At 37.5% G+C, this 18,489-nt stretch overlaps 1 protein-coding gene across 2 annotated transcripts in view; it reads right to left on the reverse strand.

Annotated features, from left to right (window-relative positions):
- The window catches only part of LOC126373885 (uncharacterized), a 47,237-nt gene that overhangs the window by 6,857 nt on the left and 21,891 nt on the right, over positions 1-18,489 (reverse strand). Inside the window, exons 1-2 of one of the 2 annotated variants that reach the window (XM_050020241.1) lie at positions 14,730-14,839; positions 50-287 (exon numbers count right to left, since the gene is read on the reverse strand). In XM_050020241.1, the coding sequence (XP_049876198.1) occupies positions 50-287; positions 14,730-14,732 (241 nt within the window). In that variant the 5' untranslated portion in view covers positions 14,733-14,839. Of the gene's footprint in view, positions 1-49; positions 288-14,729; positions 14,840-18,489 lie in introns of those variants that run through there. The other variant, XM_050020240.1, reaches the window with a different exon arrangement.

Raw genomic sequence — 18,489 nt, forward strand, 5'->3', positions numbered from 1 at the left:
CATTGTCGTGGAAGAGTTGTATTTTTCTACTTAGAATAGAATAACTTACGTTGGTACTCCTGGTTAGGGTAGAGGTTAGGTAGAGGGTACTCCTGCACGGGTATGGGCTGGTATTCCTCGTTATACAATGCTTGTGGCAGCTGCGGCGGCGGCGGGGCGAGCGTCTGTCGGGGTACGCGGACATGCAGGCGCGTCAGGTCCACGAAGGCTATCTGGTCTGCCGGCACCGCGATGAAGGACGGCCGCGCTGTGGCCACAGCGAGCAGGCTGCTGAGGAGTAGAACGCGCTGTGGGCAAACGAAGATAACTGTTAGATTCCTTGTTTTTCGTAGATGAATTTCTAAGCCTTCTTCCGTGCGGGTTGTGAAGTGAATTCCAAACTCAACAACCGTGGTCCATGGTGTCAGGGTTATTATTGGCCACTGACATGATTTATGTAACGACTACTTTCTAATATCAGTAAGTAGTATACGGGACCAGCAGCTTAACGTGCCTTCCGAAGACTAAAAAATAACCGTGACCGTAAACGTGGGTTTTTATAATAGTCCTAAGCCGTGGTAACCGTGTTGGAAGAACGCTTGACTATCACTGTGAGGTCGCATCTTCGAATCCCAACAAGGATTTTCGAATTTGTTTTCGAATCAAAGTTTGGATCATACATGATTTGTAGGGCGTCTCTTGTTGTGTATAGGTATATTATATAGTCACTGACTATAACTAATCAGGAGAAAGTCACGAAAGTAAAAACACTTAGTGAGTTTAGCACCCCCTCCGGTTGATTGAGGGGAGGCCTGTGCCCAGCAGTGGGACGTATATAGGCAGTTTATGAGTTTAGAATCTGTATTGTCCAGTAAACACTGATTACATATTATGTGGAACACCGGGAAATAACACGCGGTTATATTAAATACAGGCAGTGTACTTAGCCTGGTGACGGAACAGGAGAGACTGCCAGCCACAGGCAGGGCCACGTTGCCGTTGCTTGCTACCAAGAACGCTGACATTGTAAAATGTAATGAAATATGTCGCTACAGACTATCACGTGTTCAGCGGTGAAGGAAAACATCGTGAGTGGGTTTCACATTCCCGAGAAATGCGTTTCAGAGGAATATGACCTAACCTGTATTAGGCTGGGTCCCCTCGCGGGTTGGAAGGTCAGTCGCTTCTGGAGCAGCTAAATAGCTGACGTAATCATTCTTGACGAATTTAAGTTACTAAAATATGCCTATATACCAATATGCGTCATCAATTAACATTTCACAATAGTAACAGAGGCACAAAAGACGCATAGTACAACTCAATCATCATGTCTGTGCGTACTTCTTTAATTTTCCCACAGAATTGCGCTAATGATAAATGATAATGTAGAATAAAGGTTACGTAAGCTGTTTTCAAAATATCGTTAGTGGTTCACGCTATTGCAATAAGGCCGCCTGTTGTGCTTTTCTGTGTATGTTGTCCTTAATATCTGTATTTTGTGTCCATTGTGCTCAATAAAGTATTTTATCTATCTATCTATTATCATGGAACTTTTTGTAAATGTTTTTGTAAAGACAATTTTACAGTAAGTAGTTCTTCACTCGTATTGTGTCGAAGTCCATAACTGATCGCATTAACCCTGGGTGGATTGCTGTATGGAGTATTCGGGGGGAGATATTGCAAAGGACTGCATTCAGTTCGTTTTTACGATATGCCAGCGATAATACTCATCTAAGCGGCTTCGCGTCTATGGCTTTTTACTCTAACTGAGAAGTAGACCTATTTGGTATAAGTACCCACACTCACGCCTATTTTCCACCGGGGTAAGCAGAGACTATGGAATTCCATTTGCTAAGATCCTGACACACTTCTTTTGCTTCCTCCACATTCATCAATCGTTTCTTACATGCTGATTCAGATAACTTTGTATAAGTCATAGATTTAATAGTTAATTTATCGCTCTGATTTATATTTTTATGCCTGTAGTTACGTGAAACTGATTTGATTGTTACGTAAGGTTTCAGTTCAACGACTGACTGCCAACAACTTCCTTAAACGCTTTCTCTTTAGATAAAATTGTTTCATTCAAGCCTTAGATGGTTTGCGTCTATTATCCTTTTGATTTTACCTAGAATAGTCACTAGTCCTGTGGTACACCGGCTTGTTTCGCAATCGGTGAGTGCCGGTTCGAACCCCGGTATCGGACTTGCACCAATGGCCCCGATTCCTGCAGACACCTCCTAATTTTACTTTAAGTTATACCTGTCATTTTCTTACCCACCGAAAAGGAAAGGGACGGATGATTGACATCTCTTAATTTTAGGAAGAATGAGTGAATAACCCAGGCGAATCAAAAAGGTATCTCGCTGGTATGCAAACCGTTTGACGTGTACTGTCAGCTTAATTCTGTAGGGTTATTAGCCAATGTAAATTTTTTTTAGGGTTGTTTTAGATTTGCGCTTAAAAATGGCGTGTGTTTCGTAAATTTTATGCTTGTCGACCCTTCCCTTTCCTTTTCGACGGATAAGAAAATGACAGATAAAACTTAAAATAAAATTAGATGGTGTTTACAGGAATTAGCACCAATGACTTATTAATTTATCTTAAATGCAGTCATTATCACAGTTGGTTCGACCATTATAGACGGCGATACGGCTCACCACCTATCACGTTGGTCTAACAGAAAGCTCCGTGAGGTGTGGGTACTTAGTTCATCTTGTGATGGATGTACCTCTGACTACCCCAATTGGGATATAATCGTGAACTTATGTATGTTGTATGCCACACTGTAGTTATATAAAGTTCTAAGTGTAAGTATATAAAAAAAATAAAAAGTTTATTGCATTTTTTTTTGACGTGACTTATTGTAGATTTGCCGCAGATGGCATTAACTACTTGGCCGGACAAATGGGGAGCGCTGAAGGCTCTCACCCGGTACAACGTTTAAGACAACAGGCCTGAGGGTGCCCAGTTGGGCGCGAACCTCGGCTCAGGGCGTCGTCTGAGAGGAAAAATATTTGAAAGAATTAATCGACCCTAGTGGGTCGATAGCGATAAGCGCTGAATGAGGGAAGTTTATTGCAGTAATATTTGGTACAGTATAGCATTAAGTAAGGGTTGGAATCTCCTTGTAAGCAGGCATATATGCTTGTATCAGGTATATAAATATAAAGTCTAAGTTATGGTATATAAAGTTCTAAGAAGGATGTAGGTAATGTACCGTATATAATTTAAATTTTTCCAAGTGCTACAGTACCATGAATAAGTACCACAGATTCATCATCAATTTAAGAGCCACGCTCTAAGAGTCGGTGCAGCATTTTCCATGATACTTTTTTAGGGAAAAATAGGGCAGTGGTTTCCCTCTTGCCTTCCGCCTCGCAGTACTCTGTCTGACGCAAGTACCACAGATTAAACAGCTAATAACAGTAAGTAGCGATAGTTACGTATTACCGGTGACAGTTGCGTAATTGTAACTGAGCCGATACGCCGTAGACCGGATCGAGACTCGACTCGAGTTTAGAAATTAGATCTGCTATTGTTTATCAGTGGTTTGACGATTTATTGGACTGACTTAGTTCATGGTTGTTAGTGGGTAATAATAGACAGAACAACTAGTTCTGGGGGGTTAAAAAGGACATGGAATAAGTATTGCTTTTTGACATTTGTTGGCATTGCGCACTTATTTTTATATGCGCAAATGTCAAATTAAAATATTACTTTTTAAATGAATTGCTCCGATGTGGCCTTTTATCCCCCCCCCCCTCCCCCAGTACAGTGTTTATATTTAAATATAAGTAGATAATATTTGACAATAGTCTTAATGCGCGGTAGGTACGAATTAAATCTATCGAAGTACAGGAGGCAGTTTTGTGACTTTCAGTAGTATAGTGATGTATCAGTCGAGATTAGGCTGATCGATTATATTCTAACAGTAGGTATCTACTATTCATTTTAATCTAAAGGACTAACTAACTAAGAACTACCTAAGTACCAAAATGACATATCAACAACACAAAATTATGAAAATTCTGTAGATCTATTTCTTTTTAAAGAAAGTGACAATTTATAATAATAACTGTCCACTAAAATAGCGGACCGTCTTAAGAATTCAAACTTGGAACGCGCGCTTTTTGTTTTAAGAAGGATTCAAACTAAAATCTAAAATGTAATGTGATATAGTTTATTTGCATAGGGCGAGTAGAGACATGTGTTTTGTAAATATATTACTTTATTATTACGCAATCTCTAAACTGGCAGTACCTCAAAATACGCAAGGGACTTACAACATCGAAACGCGATCAGAATCTGAATGCAACTTGCCCCCACTTGCAACGAAACAGACAAGCTTTACCGAGACTTTGCTATTATAATCGTATTACACGGCATAAAGCCTTTACGACATAACACCTACGCGACAAAAATAGCCATAATGCTGTGTTGGGAAACAGAAAACGAAAGGGCTGCGTGGGCGCACGTTTTCCGACCAGATATCGCACGCCCACTGGCATAGAATAAACAAAATACTACGTATAGAAGGCACTCTGCCCCCGCAATGATTCGAGCTTGGATTACCTCAACCGTGCGGTGACTGTAGTTTATTTATTACGTTCACTGTGTACGAACCATATATGGGCCATAAATTTGGAACTCATACGTGTATGGCCCATATGTGGAGCACTAGGAAAATGGGAAAATTCGACGGGAAGCTTTCAGATTGTTCCTTTTCTTATCCGGCAAAAAGGACGGATGATTGTCAACAAGTTAATTTTAAAACAAATGAATAACCCGGGCGAATATAATAGGCATCTCGCTGGTATGTAATCCGTTTGACGTTCGTCTACTTAACTCTGTCGGGTTATTGGCTGATGTAAAATTTTTAGACGGTTGTTTTAGATTTCTGATAAAATTAATGTATGTTTCATAAATTTTATGCCTGTCGATTACCTGTCCCTTTCTTTTTCAGTGGATAAGAAAATGACAGTTATAACTTAAAATAAAATTAGATGGCGTCCGCAGGAATTAGAACCAATGTAAAACATATTTTAAGTTATATAGTTTTTTGTCATAGATTCATGGTTAGAAGTCTATTTAATCTTATTCTGGCCTAGTGCATTTACAAACTACTTAAAGCATTCTCAGTCCACGGTACCCTAAAGCTATATATTAAGCAAGCTTTGTCCAACTGGTTATTATTTGATCAAGTAAATATCAAGGCCCGCCTTTGTTGCTTGTAAGTTGAAGTTGATACTAATCTATGCAGTGCATAAAGCTACTTGTAATTGTAGTTAATATCAGAATAAACAAACTATTGTATTGTATTGTAATTGTGTTGCATTGTATTATAAATACAGGGTGTTAGTGACATCGTAATGAAAACTTTGAGGGATGATTCAGACCATGATTCTGAGTTAATGTTAAGTGCAATTTTCCGTCGCTTTGTAAGGACCTGAAAATAATTAAAAAAAAAGCACTAAGATAATTTTCTGACATGAAATTCCGCTTGATATCAACTCAGAATCATGATTCGAATCATCCCCCTGAGTATTCGTTACGATGTCCCTGACACCTGTATTATATGTGTTTTTGAAAGAATAGGACCCTGTGCAGAGGTTTTTCTTACAGCTTCTTTTCCCCGGCTATACAGGTTATGAGAAGCTGTAGTTTTAGGCGGATGAGACGTTCGTTATGTAAGAATTGACGATTCAAAGTGTAAATATATGTTTAAAGATATCTTGATTACTTACGTATTATTTATTTAACTTTCAGGTTTTCGACTAATACTGCTCTATCAACTACTAAGTAGGTACTCTATTTAGCTGTATTGTGGTCTATGGTCTTAACAAGTTGTTCCATGAAACAAAAAAATCTTAAAATTATAATGTATAAGTAAACAAAATGTTTACCAAAACTATTAAATTTAACCTATGTCCAAGTATTTTCATTCAATTTAACCTTACGTAAGTTTTTTTGGCGTGACTTCGCAAATACATGATAATGCATTTATGATGGAATATGTAACCAAAATTGAAGGTAAGTACTTACTCAAAACATGTACTACCAATGATATGCCGTTCCCGGGAATGTTTCCAAAGTGGGAATATTCGCATAAAAACTCTTTATTACTAAAGACACTGCCTGCTTTTCTTTCTCAAATTGTTCTTTCTTGTACTCAGGGGCCTGTTTCATAAAACTTACAATTGTAAATTACAACGACAATTTGGTGTTCAAATATGAAACTGCAAAATATTCGTGATCACACACTCCGCAATGTACATCAAATTGTCTTTGTAATTTACAATTGTAAGCTTTATTAAACAGGCCCCTGGTCTTACCTGCTTAAAGGTCAGGTAATAAAGCTCTTTTTACCGCCGGGAATGTTCCCAATCACTGGGTACGGTCACGAGCATTAATATCCACTTTGGTACCATGTCACATTAACTTTTTTGACAAATTGAACTGTAAGTCTCACTAAATGTCAAATATGTTAGTGCGACAGAGTCCTAAAGTGGGTACATTATATTGCTCATGACTGTACAACAATGACTTTCCAGGTTACGTTCACCAAAAACAATATAGATGGCATTGTACAGTTTTAATGTAACCTTACCTATTTTCTCATTACCGGCACATAATTATTCCAAAATACAATGTAATGGCAGAAGCGTATATAAAAATAATTGTTGCTTGATATTTGGATCACATTATGTTGTTACCTATATTGCTTCTTTTTATTTTGATCAAAGTAATAATTGGTGGAAGATGTAATTGTGCCTGAGTGTAATAAAAAGGGTCATCATTTATACCCAAAAACAATGATAAAAGATGCATATGCCTGTTATCCATTACATTAGAAGGTTAGACGAAGGAAAACGTGTACAGCGCCTTCTATATTGTTAATTTAAATGAATGTTAATTTTTGAACGTGCTCCGATGACGTCATATAATGGTCGTTATGTTGCCTTGTTACTTTCATGTGCTGTCATCGGAGAAATTACCATATGTATGTATGCGTTTACTTTTTACGTAACAGTATCTTACACGTGGTCTAAAGTTTGTTATTGACGTGAAATTTCGCGGTCGAGTATTCGGCTTTGAGTGAAATTGCGCGTAGCCATTGAATGACATGAAAGTATGTTTCCGTCGATTGCTTGGTACCTATTTTCCATCCGACCGTATTTGTTTTATCACGTAATCCTTCCTTTTTGAAAGGTTTTAGTGGCATGGGCTTTTACCATAATACGTAACACGTATAACGACCAACACCCACTAGGGTCGATTACCCACTAGGGTCGATTAGCCACTAGGGTCGATTAATTCTTTCAATTATTTTCCCTCTCAGACGATGCCCTGAGCCGAGGTTCGCGCCCAACTGGGCACCCTCAGGCCTGTTGTTTTAAACGTTGTACCGGGTGAGAGCCTTCAGAGCTCCCCATTTGTCCGGCCAAGTAGTTAATGCCATCTGCGGCAAATCTACAATAAGTCACGTCAAAAAAAAGACCAACAACTCGCGACAACTTTTAGTATTTGCGTTCTAAAATCGGCTGTTCAAACACTTATGTTTGGGATAGGGAGTAAGTACCTATGTATCGTATGGACCAAAAATTTACCTGTCAAATCTTTAAGTTGGAAGCGGACCCCGCGGAAAAGGAATTACGATAGGATATGATGGTGTTATGTCGTCCCTTTTGTAATCTTTCATTTTTTGCTATACAGGATGTTAGTGACATCGTAACGAATACTGAGAGAGATGATTCAAACCATGATTCTGAGTTAATATCGAGTGGAATTTCCTAACAACTCAATTTAACTCAGAATCATCACGAATCATTCCTCAAAGTTTTCGTTACGATGTCACTAACACCCTGTATAAATGCAACTCATTTATTGAGTTATGAAATAACAATTTTACGAGTATATGAATGAAACATGTAATATTATCAGTGGTGAATCTTCATTGGAGTGTTTTTGAAGATCTGACCACGCATACATAACGCAATAGCAACTTTTATACTACCGAATGAGGAAGTCTTCGTAAGATCATGCGTGTCATACAACATTAAACATTTACAAAGTGACAGCTGTTAACAACTTCACGTTTTCAACAGCCTTTATCAAATCAATGAGTACATAACGTCAGTCCCGTGTTCATAAAAGCTTGTAATTAATGATAATGTTTGAAGACATGATCTCGACGTAATAATACGTGAAGGCTTTGGTTTCTAACCTTGTCAGTTTTTGTGGCGTTCAATGAGTTACCATTGAATGCGACAGAAAATTTGTCCTAGTCTACTTATTATTATCATTGTCTTACAATCAGAAAAAACTCTTTAGTTTACTTATAGAGTTTCAATCAATCAATCAAAAATATTTTGTTGCACAACGACATATACAAAGAACATAAACATACGAATAAAAACATAAGCACAATAGGCGGCCTTATTGCTAAACAGCAATTTCTGCCAGGCAACCTTAGCTTGAAAGAAGTTTATGCATTGGAGCACGGGCTGGTTCAATTAACATATAATGATACCAACATACCCAAAAAAAAAAATACCGTAAATAAAAATATATATACGTACATACATACATAGAGTTTATACTTACTCTTGTACTTAAGTCAAAATAAGCTTATAATAAGGTCGATAGCTTCAAATGTTGTTCAAATGAAAGCTCAGTGAAGCGTCGGTACTTAGTTCATCTTGCGATGGATGCTTTGACTTCGTGAGCTTATAGGTAGATTAGGAAGTATGTTAAGATAACTCAGGTTGTTCTTAAATATAACATTTTGTTGCGACCTGCATTAAAATATGCCCATACCACTCACTTCGACATTGAAAGTGATTTTCCCTTTTTAATTTCAATGACATTGTTTTTTGTTCATTGCTCACAATAATAACAGTTATTACCGCAGAACCTTGATCAAGCCCTGCCAGATGGCCTTTAGGGTTTTGTGGCCAAAATAGTAAAACGGAATGTTCTTATTTACGTCGTTGGTCGATACTTCAGATGCTAGGAACATCTCGTCTTCAACCTAACCTAAAGCATAAGTGCGAGCACAGTCCACGCGCTTCCCTTCACTCCCTAGCGTTTTACAGCCATTTAACACCAAGTAAGACCCCAGAGGGGGTGAGGTTGGCTTCCGATACGAATTGGTGCGGGAAGAGAATAGGCTAGTTTCCAACTAGTCAAATCAGTTAGTTTTACTAAACGTCAAAACACGAAATTACTATGGAATTTGCATGAAAAAGCACTATGTGACGTCATAGAAAAACATGATAAAATGTCGGACTTATTACTTGAGATTTCTTGATTAAAATTCATAAATATGTTACTTAAATAGAAAAAGGAAAATGTTTTTCGTTAGTTTTAGATCTGTCTTTATTTAGTAATCAGAATTTCATTGTTTATCTTAAACCTAGTACACGACCCAATTACCGTTCTATACGTTAAATACCATCTAATTTTAATTTAAGTTATATCTGTCATTTTCTTATCCGCCGAAAAGGAAAGGGACGGGTAAAATTGACGTGTGTTCCATAAAATTTATGGAACACACGTCAATTTTAAGCACAAATCTAAACCGTCTAAAAATTTTACATCCGTCAATAACCCGACACAGTTAGGTAGCGACGTACCTTTTGATTCGCCCGGGTTATTCATTCATTTACTCATTCTTCCTAAAATTAAGAGCTGTGAATCATCCGTCCCTTTCCTTTTCGACGGATATGAAAATGACGGATATAACTTAAAATAAAATTAGGCGGTGTCTGCAGGAATCGGGGCCACTGTGACTATAAGATTGAAGGTAACATGTATTATGTTATGTACAAGTTGAAGGTCATAATAACGTAACTTTATAAGCAGATACATAAAAGCTACGGAATCTTTTTATATTAAGAGTGAGCTGGTTTTATTCTCTTTGTAAGCCGATCGAGCGAAGGTAATTTAGAAAGTAAAGTGAACCTGATTTCATGGCTCATGAGCGGAATTACACCAGTTCCAACGTAATCGGAAAACAAGAACAATTATCGAGAATACTTTCTTTTTTGATTCCATCTCCTTTGTGATGACGTAAAATATCAATTTGCACCCAAATTCGTTTCGGTCTAGATTGGGAAATTGGAAGGTCGATTCGGATTCGAAATTGGCGCGTAGCAAAGTTTTGGAATTATTTTAGTTATTTATTTGTATCGTATCAAAAATGTTTTTGCAACATTTACGAGAAATTTAAAAATAAATGCCGAATTCGTACTTAAAATAAATATGAAAATGCTGACATTGGAATCTTAAATAAGTATATATTTTTTTAATAAAAATTTCATAAAGAACCAGATACAAATTTGTTATTAAAAGTATGCTTGTATTGTCTTATGAGTGTCTGTGTTATGATCTTTAAAATAAAAATATGATTAAATAAAATACGCGGCGTGGTAGGGTGTGGTGGAGTATGCTCCATGCCTCCTCCGGTTGATTAAGGCGAGGCCTGTGCCCATCCGGCAATTTTTTTTAATGCAAGTACGTTCTCTCTCTCTTTTATTTAAGAGCTGCGCTCTTGTCGGTGGAGTAATCGCCTTCAATACTCCATAGATAGGGCGTATAGAACGGTGGTTGCCCTAATCGCCTTCCGTTCCGCAGCACACCGACCAATTTCTCAATCGGTGACGTTCTAGCTAGAGCCCTACCAGAATCCATTTCCTCGGCCTCCAACCAGTACTGATACCGCTGCTGCCCGGCATCAGGGGTGCGCTTTTGAAGTAGCGGCGCCTACTCGCTACGTCACAAGATCGTCATAGAAACTAAGTAGCATTTTATAGGTTAGCCCGTCCCAGTGAGCTACCCACTACGTTCTGCTAATCCTGTCGCTGATTGGTCGGGGACTGCTTATTTTCATATTCGCAGCTAACCATCATATCTGACGGCCGTTCCACTATCCGCCACCTGTGGACCCCGTAGATGGCCTATAGCTCAGCCTACTACAAGTGCAAGTACGTTATGCGCCTCGAAATCGAAACTTCACAAAGAACAACATACATTTATAAAAATATATAACATTATACGCCAGAAAGCTGTAAGTACTATCGGCGGCGAACCTTGACAAAAAGCTAATGGCTCAGTAAAGGCAATAAGTAACTTTCTGTATTGTTGGTTCGGTTCCCGCTCGCCTTGCGAACCGGCGCGGGCGCAGTGAAAGGCGACCAATGACAGCTGTTTACTTGTGACCAGTAGCTGTACAGTCATGGTTATTAATTTAAGTATATACATCATATTTGAAGGCGAAATTTTTAAATATTTTCACGGTATTGGCTTATATTGATGCCATAAATATCAACAGCCGGTCCGTTAATGTATAAAGCTGGGGTCCTATCAATCTGATAGAGAATACTTTACAAGAATTTTTTTACAGTTGGTACCAATTTATTCTACCCACACGTACGAACCCGAAGACTTAAACATCTAAGTATCTGATTTAGGACAAAAAGGCGTCCATGCCAACACAACAGAAAAAAAAATAAACATTCTAAAAGAAAACAAAAGAAAGAAGAGAAGTATGGTTAGATACTGCGGGGTTTAAAATAGCTATCTAACTTCTTGATGTACATTACAGCCGCCTTACCTATAGAAATCTGATTTAGGACTTGAAGGCGTCCACGCAAGAAAGAAAAATCTTTAAACATTCCAAAAGAAAACAAAAGAGAAAAGAAAGAAGAGAAGTATGGTTAGGTACTGCGGGGTTTAAAATAGCTATCTTTTTGATATAGATTATAGCCGCCTCCATATCCCCTCCGGTTGATATGGAGGATTGAGGGGAGGCCTGTGCCCAGCAGTGGGACTTATATAGGCCGTTTATGTATGTATGTATAGCCGCCTTACCTATAGAAAACAAACATGCGGTGAACATGGAAATAACTACTTGGCCGGCGCAGAGGGCTCTCACCCGGTACTTAAATGTTGTGTGGGATTGTACAAAGTATACTTATATACTTACTTAAATTCTGTAATATATCGCTCACTTCCGAGACAGACCAAGGTTACGTTTGTGAATGACATTGCATTGACAATAAAGAGTCGAGAATGGGACTGTCTATTGCTGTAATGCCTACCTACTTAAAAGTTATAGCTGTTCTTTGTTATATTTTGATATACCTACATTAATGTGTAATAAGAACAAATAGATATTACAGCTTTTTATGGAGAGACATATATGAGCTATGATTTATTATCATTCCGATTGATATGTAAATGTTTTTATATATGATGTAAATTAAAAGTTTTAGGATCCAATAATAAGATATTCCAAGATAGACTTGAGAATTAATTAAAATAATGATATATAAAAAAAATCAAACGCGCACACACATCTTTTTTAGCCATGACATTAACTACTTTGCCGGACAAATACAGACACACACACATTATGATGTGTGTGTTAGTTACATTATGATGTAGAGATCTTAAAAAACACAGACATTTGAAATCGTCCTCGGAATAATAAGGGGGTCTTAATTGCAGCAAACATTAAGTGAAATTCATGAGGCAAATCCTGTCGGAAGACATCGATCAAAAATACTGTACTAACGTACTAACGAGGTAGCTATGCAAGGTATAAAATAATTTATGCAACTCTCGAAACATGACAAAGATATGTTGGACTGGCTTATATAATTGTAATCAGGAAAAAATAGTATTCAGAGTGTATGAAATATCCTGTAAAAGATGCCATAAGATACTTAAAATATTAAAATTTAACCAACAATCTGCGATCTAATAAGTTCCGCGACGCGGGTCAGCGGCGCCGGCGCAGCAATCGACCGTGGAAGCAACTACCGAACAAATGGGAACAATTAAACAATTTCCACACCAGCAGGCATTCAGGCTACCAAATATAATGAAACATTGTTCAATAACGCGGAGAATCGCCGACTAGACACGCCGATTATAATATTAAGGTTGTGGTAAAAACATTTAAAGCTAAATTCCACCGGAATGTTTGTAGAAATATGTTATTAAATATAAGCACGGTTATTATGAGTTATATATAAATGTTAAAAACATTTTCGGAATTTAGAGAAAAAATAGTAAGTACTTAAAAAAATCTGATTGCGCGCGTTGATGTCTTTTACATGTAATGAAATTGTATAACAAAATTGCACCGAGTTCTTTTGTTTTTTTTTATATTTAGTTTACACCGTATATTAATAACCGAATAAAAGTTATGTATGTCTAACAAAAGTATTTGATATGTTTATGATTTATATGACTGATGGGCTGGTAAACCGTCACCATGCGGTTCACCATAATCCATCGGACTTCATGTTGCCTTCTAGTGAGACTACCCCGTTAGAGATAGCAAGCGTGATATATGTCGTTCTATTATTAATATTACTGTTATCAATCTAAAGAAGGCAAAAAAAAAATAGCAAACCCGCATAAAATTTACGAAATTGTTACGAGACAAAAAATATTCCCGAAACAAATGATAATTATAATTTACCTTGTATAATATAAAAGATAAGATAATGTCTCACTATATTGGCCTGGGAGAGTGAGGCAATGGCAACTGTAAACCTGCTGATAACGATCGCCGGGAACTGATGACAATAGCTATTGCTATCGTGGGCTAATTCTGAATTGCTTTCATAATGTGAACCGTTTGTTATAATTGTTATTTTAAAGTTAGGTAATTTGATGGTAGAGATTTTTTAGAATTTAATAATTTGTAGGAATTGAAAGTTATCTACTATAGGACGACTTCTGTCTCTGCCTACCCTGATGGGGATAAAACTATTACACGGATTGTCTTCTTTTCCTTCACCTTCTTCTCTTATTCCTTTTATTCAAGTTAAATTGTTAGCTCGATACGTTTATATACGTTTTACTATATACTTCAATACTTATAAGAAAGGATTGATTATATTTTCACTTGAACTTTTTTACATTTTCGCGTTTACTTTTAAATAATTCCCTTGTCAGTTTACATTCTAAAATTATGTTAAAATTAATCCATTTATATAAAATTTAAATAAATATTCAAGCAAAATTATAACACTTCTTCAAGACTTTTTATCACTTTTCAAAGATATTTTTCTGTTTTTTCGTTTCCACGTAACACGTTTCATAACTATAATTTATTTATCAAAAATTAAATATTTTATCAGTACATTATTATGAACAATGTTAGTAACAAGTTTATCAGTGCATCAGTTAACACAGTGGCCTTGTGTGGTCGCGGTCTGATTGTCTCTCTGTTGCTAATATCTACTAATATGGTCATAGGCCATACTGGTCATTACAATCCAATTACTAAATAGTTTATTAATGTTTTGTTAAATATGCTGTTTGATAATTTAATCCAGCAAGATTTTAAATTAAGTAGTTCATAGTTTAAATAAAATATATTAAGCAAAATGTTAAAAATATTTATGGAATGGTTCGAGTCGCACTAAATAAGTGTGATGTTTATACTATAAAAACAAATTGAATTAATCAAGATATTTAGTAAATAAATACGTAATAAAATAATTTAAGTATAATAATATGACATGTTAAAAAGATCGTATAATATTATATAAGACGAGAAAATAATTACCATAACACCAAAAAGATAATAGACAAAGTAATACGGAAATAAAAACTCTACAGATTATTCAAAATTGGAACCACAATAAAAAGTGAACCAGTTTCCGATTAGCCAACCTTACGTCACTAATTAAAAAACAAACACAAAACGAAAGTGAAAAGAGACTGACCATGTTTGTAATGGTGGCAGCACTGGGTAGTAATGGCGGGTTGGCGCGCTCGCCTCGACTGAGCTCGCTATAGTCGCTGCCACAAGTTTTATAGCACGACACAGGCTGCAGTGAGGTTTCACTTTCTACTGGGCTGGTCTCAACAACACTCAGAGGTTTTATATTCGCCGACTCGATATGCCTCTGTGTACGTTTATTATGGGACTGTTTTATAATAACACGGTTCACGGAAATAATGGGAATTATATCAGATTTATAACAAAACACAAACAAATCATGGCATACCTACATTCAGATGCACTCTATAAAGCGTGCTGTAAACCAGTAAAACACGTTTTTAAATTATTCTCGGCTATCTGTTCATAATTCATTTCAAATGAACTTTCAATAGGTACTTACATAAATTAGTGCAATGCTGTTCAAATAGAAATGTGCCTTGAATCCTGATTTAAAGGATAGGTAAAATGGAAAAAATAAAAATTTTACAGTACCTTTTTTCCACAGCCTCTGTGGTAGTAGAGCGTTAGGCACACGATCTGGAGGTCCGGGTTCGATTCCCGATGGGGACATTGTCGAAATCACTTTGTGAGACTGTTCTTCGTTTGGTAAGGATTTTTCAGGCTTGAACCACCTGATCGTCTGAAAAGTATTAGCCGTAAAAACACCTCCACCAACCCGCAGTGGAGCAGCGTGGTGGAGTATGCTCCATACCCCCTCCGGTTGATTGAGGTGAGGCCTGTGCCCCAGCAGTGGGACGTAAATAGGCAGTTTATGTTTTTTTTACCTTTTTTCCGGTTTACGGTGATAAGTTAAAACATCGTATCGTTAAATATAAAAAGGGCTCAGGCGTGATCCACTTTTTCAGAACCTTTAAAGGTAAACAAAGAAGAACTGCATTTCACCCCTAGATATTGAGAAATTTATGAATAATGCGAAGCAGTGGACCCCTGGGAGAGTACCTACCATTATCATACTATGGTACTTTTAAATTGTTATAACCGGACCAGCATTTTTATTTCCGTATCAAAGGTATATACAGGTTGTTAGTGACACCTTCTTCTTCTATCGTGTGGGTTGTGAGGTTGGGGTACCAACCTTGACATGGCTCATGTAAAGACTACTTACTTACATCAGTAAGTAGTAACCGGGACCAACGGCTTAACGTGCCTTCCGAAGCACGGACCATCTTACTTTTGGACAATCTGGTGATCAGTCATGTCTTAACCAAACTAGGGACCACAAAGTAATTTTTGTGATATGTCCCCACCGAGAATCGAACCCGAGACCTCCGGATCGTGAGCCCAACGCTCAACCACTGGACCACGGAGGTCGTTAGTGACACCTGATTGTCAAAAAAAATGATACGTGCTTTGGAAGGCACGTTAAGCCGTTGGTCCCGGTTATTACTTAATGGTGTAAGTACGTAGTCGTTACATGGGTCATGTCAGGGGCCTATGCGGCTCAATAATAACCCTAACACCAGGGTTGATGGGGTTGGTAATCCACCTAACAACCCGTGTACAACCCACAGAAGAAGTGACATGATTCTGAGTTGATATCAAGTGGAATTTTCCGTCGCAAAAGTATGGAATTGAAAATAATTTGAAAATATGCTTTCGTTACTTTTCGACAGGAAATTCCAATTGACGAGTGGTTGTGTGCGAAGCAGTTTTACAGTGTTAAGGATTTTTTAATGAATAATGGGTAAATTGTGATGCTAATTTACCGTAGTGCTAATTTCTGTAGACACCACCTAATTTTATTGTAAGTTATACCCGTCTTTTTCTTATACGTCGACAAGGAAAGGGACGGATGAGTCTACTTACCAACATTAACAAACTTCGGACATTCCATACTTACTTAATTAATACGTTATTCATAAGTTCAAATAGTGTGAAACTGCGGGCGTTACGGTGGAACAAGGTTCCGCTTCAAATGTATACATACACATGAATTCAAATTGCTGAAATATATATTTCACATGTAGGTATGTAAATATGCTTACATAACACGCTAGTTCCCAACTAGTCAAATCAGTTACTTTTTACTAAACGTCAAAACACGAAATTATTATTATAATTTGTATGAAAACGCACACTGTGGCGTCATGTCGCACCTTTTATTAAATATTTCTTTATTAAAATTCAAAAACAGGTTAAATAGAAAACAGAAAACGTTTTGTACCTACCACCTTTAGATCTGTCTTTATTTAAGTACTTAATTAGAATTTAATAATTTATCTTTGACCTAGGAAACTACCCATTTGTTCCGGCACATCGTTGGCTATGTAGATATGCGAAAAAATCCACTGGTAAACGAACCTCAATACTCCAGAGTTACTTCTGATAAGCAAAAACATAACATAACAGCATCACGCCTGTATCTCGAAGGGGTAGGCAGAGCTGTATAGTAGTTAATGGCCCCGATTCCTGCAGACACCATCTAATTTTACTTTAAGTTATACCTATCATTTTCTTATCCGCCGAAAAGGAAAGGGACGGATGATTGACAGCTGTTAATTTTAGGAAGAATGAGTAAACGAATGAATAACCCGGGCGAATCAAAAAGGTATCTCGCTGGTATGCAAACCGTTTGGCGTGTGCTGTCAACTAAATTCTGTACGGTTATTGGCCAATGTAAAATTTTTAGACTGTTGTTTTAGATTTGTACTTAAAATTGACGTGTGTTCCATAAATTTTATGCTTGTCAATTACCCGTCCCTTTCTTTATCAGCGGATAAGAAAATGACAGATATAACTTAAAATAAAATTAGATGGTATTTACAGGAATTATGACCAATGTACAATACACCCACTCCTCGCCGGATATAGGGCGAGACTATTGCCATTAACCGGGCACAAATCCTGGAAACCACATCATCAGTTTAGAGCCTGAGCGGGGAATCGAAGCGGTAACACTACGATGAAGGTCTCGCATCCTCCGAACAGAGCTATCACAAAGCAGTTCAATAAAAAACGACTTTACACGTGCCCTTTTCGTGTGATATTTCGACGTTTCCTCCGGCTGCCAAAAGGGGAAACGTTTGCCTTCAAAACCTTGTTGTGAGTCCTACTTAACTATGAAGCAATATCGTACACGAAAATTATACTTATTCATGCCAGAAATTCATAAAAAAGCCGTGGTAGCTCAGTTGGCAGAACGCTTGCCTCTCACTTTGAGGTCGCAAGTTCGAATCCAGCACAAGCTTTAATCAATGATTGTCGAATTTATTTTCGTATTCATGTATGGATCATAAATGGGTACTCACGTGCTCAGCGGTGAAGCAAAACATCGTGAGGAAACCTACATTCTCGAGAAATGCATTTTCGGAGGTATGTGACCTAACCTGTATATGGGGTGGATTTCCCTTCGCGGGTTGGAAGGTCAGACAGGCAGTCGCTTCTGTAAAAAACCGGACTTGTTAAATCTTCAGGTTAGGTACGTTAGGACGCTGTGAAAAACGGGATAGTGCTAGGGAGATGATGTCAGAAATTCATTAACAACAAGCTCAAAGAAGGGGAAGAGTCTTGTTTTGGTCATATTCTAACATGTCAACTCCAACCTTCCTTGATTTCGTTCCCAGTTGAGGTGACCTCAAGGCCTTCGAACTCAGTTCGAAATGGGTATTCTTAGATGGCGCCTCAACCTAAACTCGAGTTTACTCCAGTACCTAAGGCATGACGTCATTAATTTCGTATTATTATGTTGGCAGTATGATATGCTCGACTCCAGTGAGTAAAGCCCTCAAGTGGAGGGCGTA

This window comes from Pectinophora gossypiella, chromosome 16 (genome assembly GCF_024362695.1).
Source record: "Pectinophora gossypiella chromosome 16, ilPecGoss1.1, whole genome shotgun sequence".
NCBI lineage: Eukaryota > Metazoa > Arthropoda > Insecta > Lepidoptera > Gelechiidae > Pectinophora > Pectinophora gossypiella.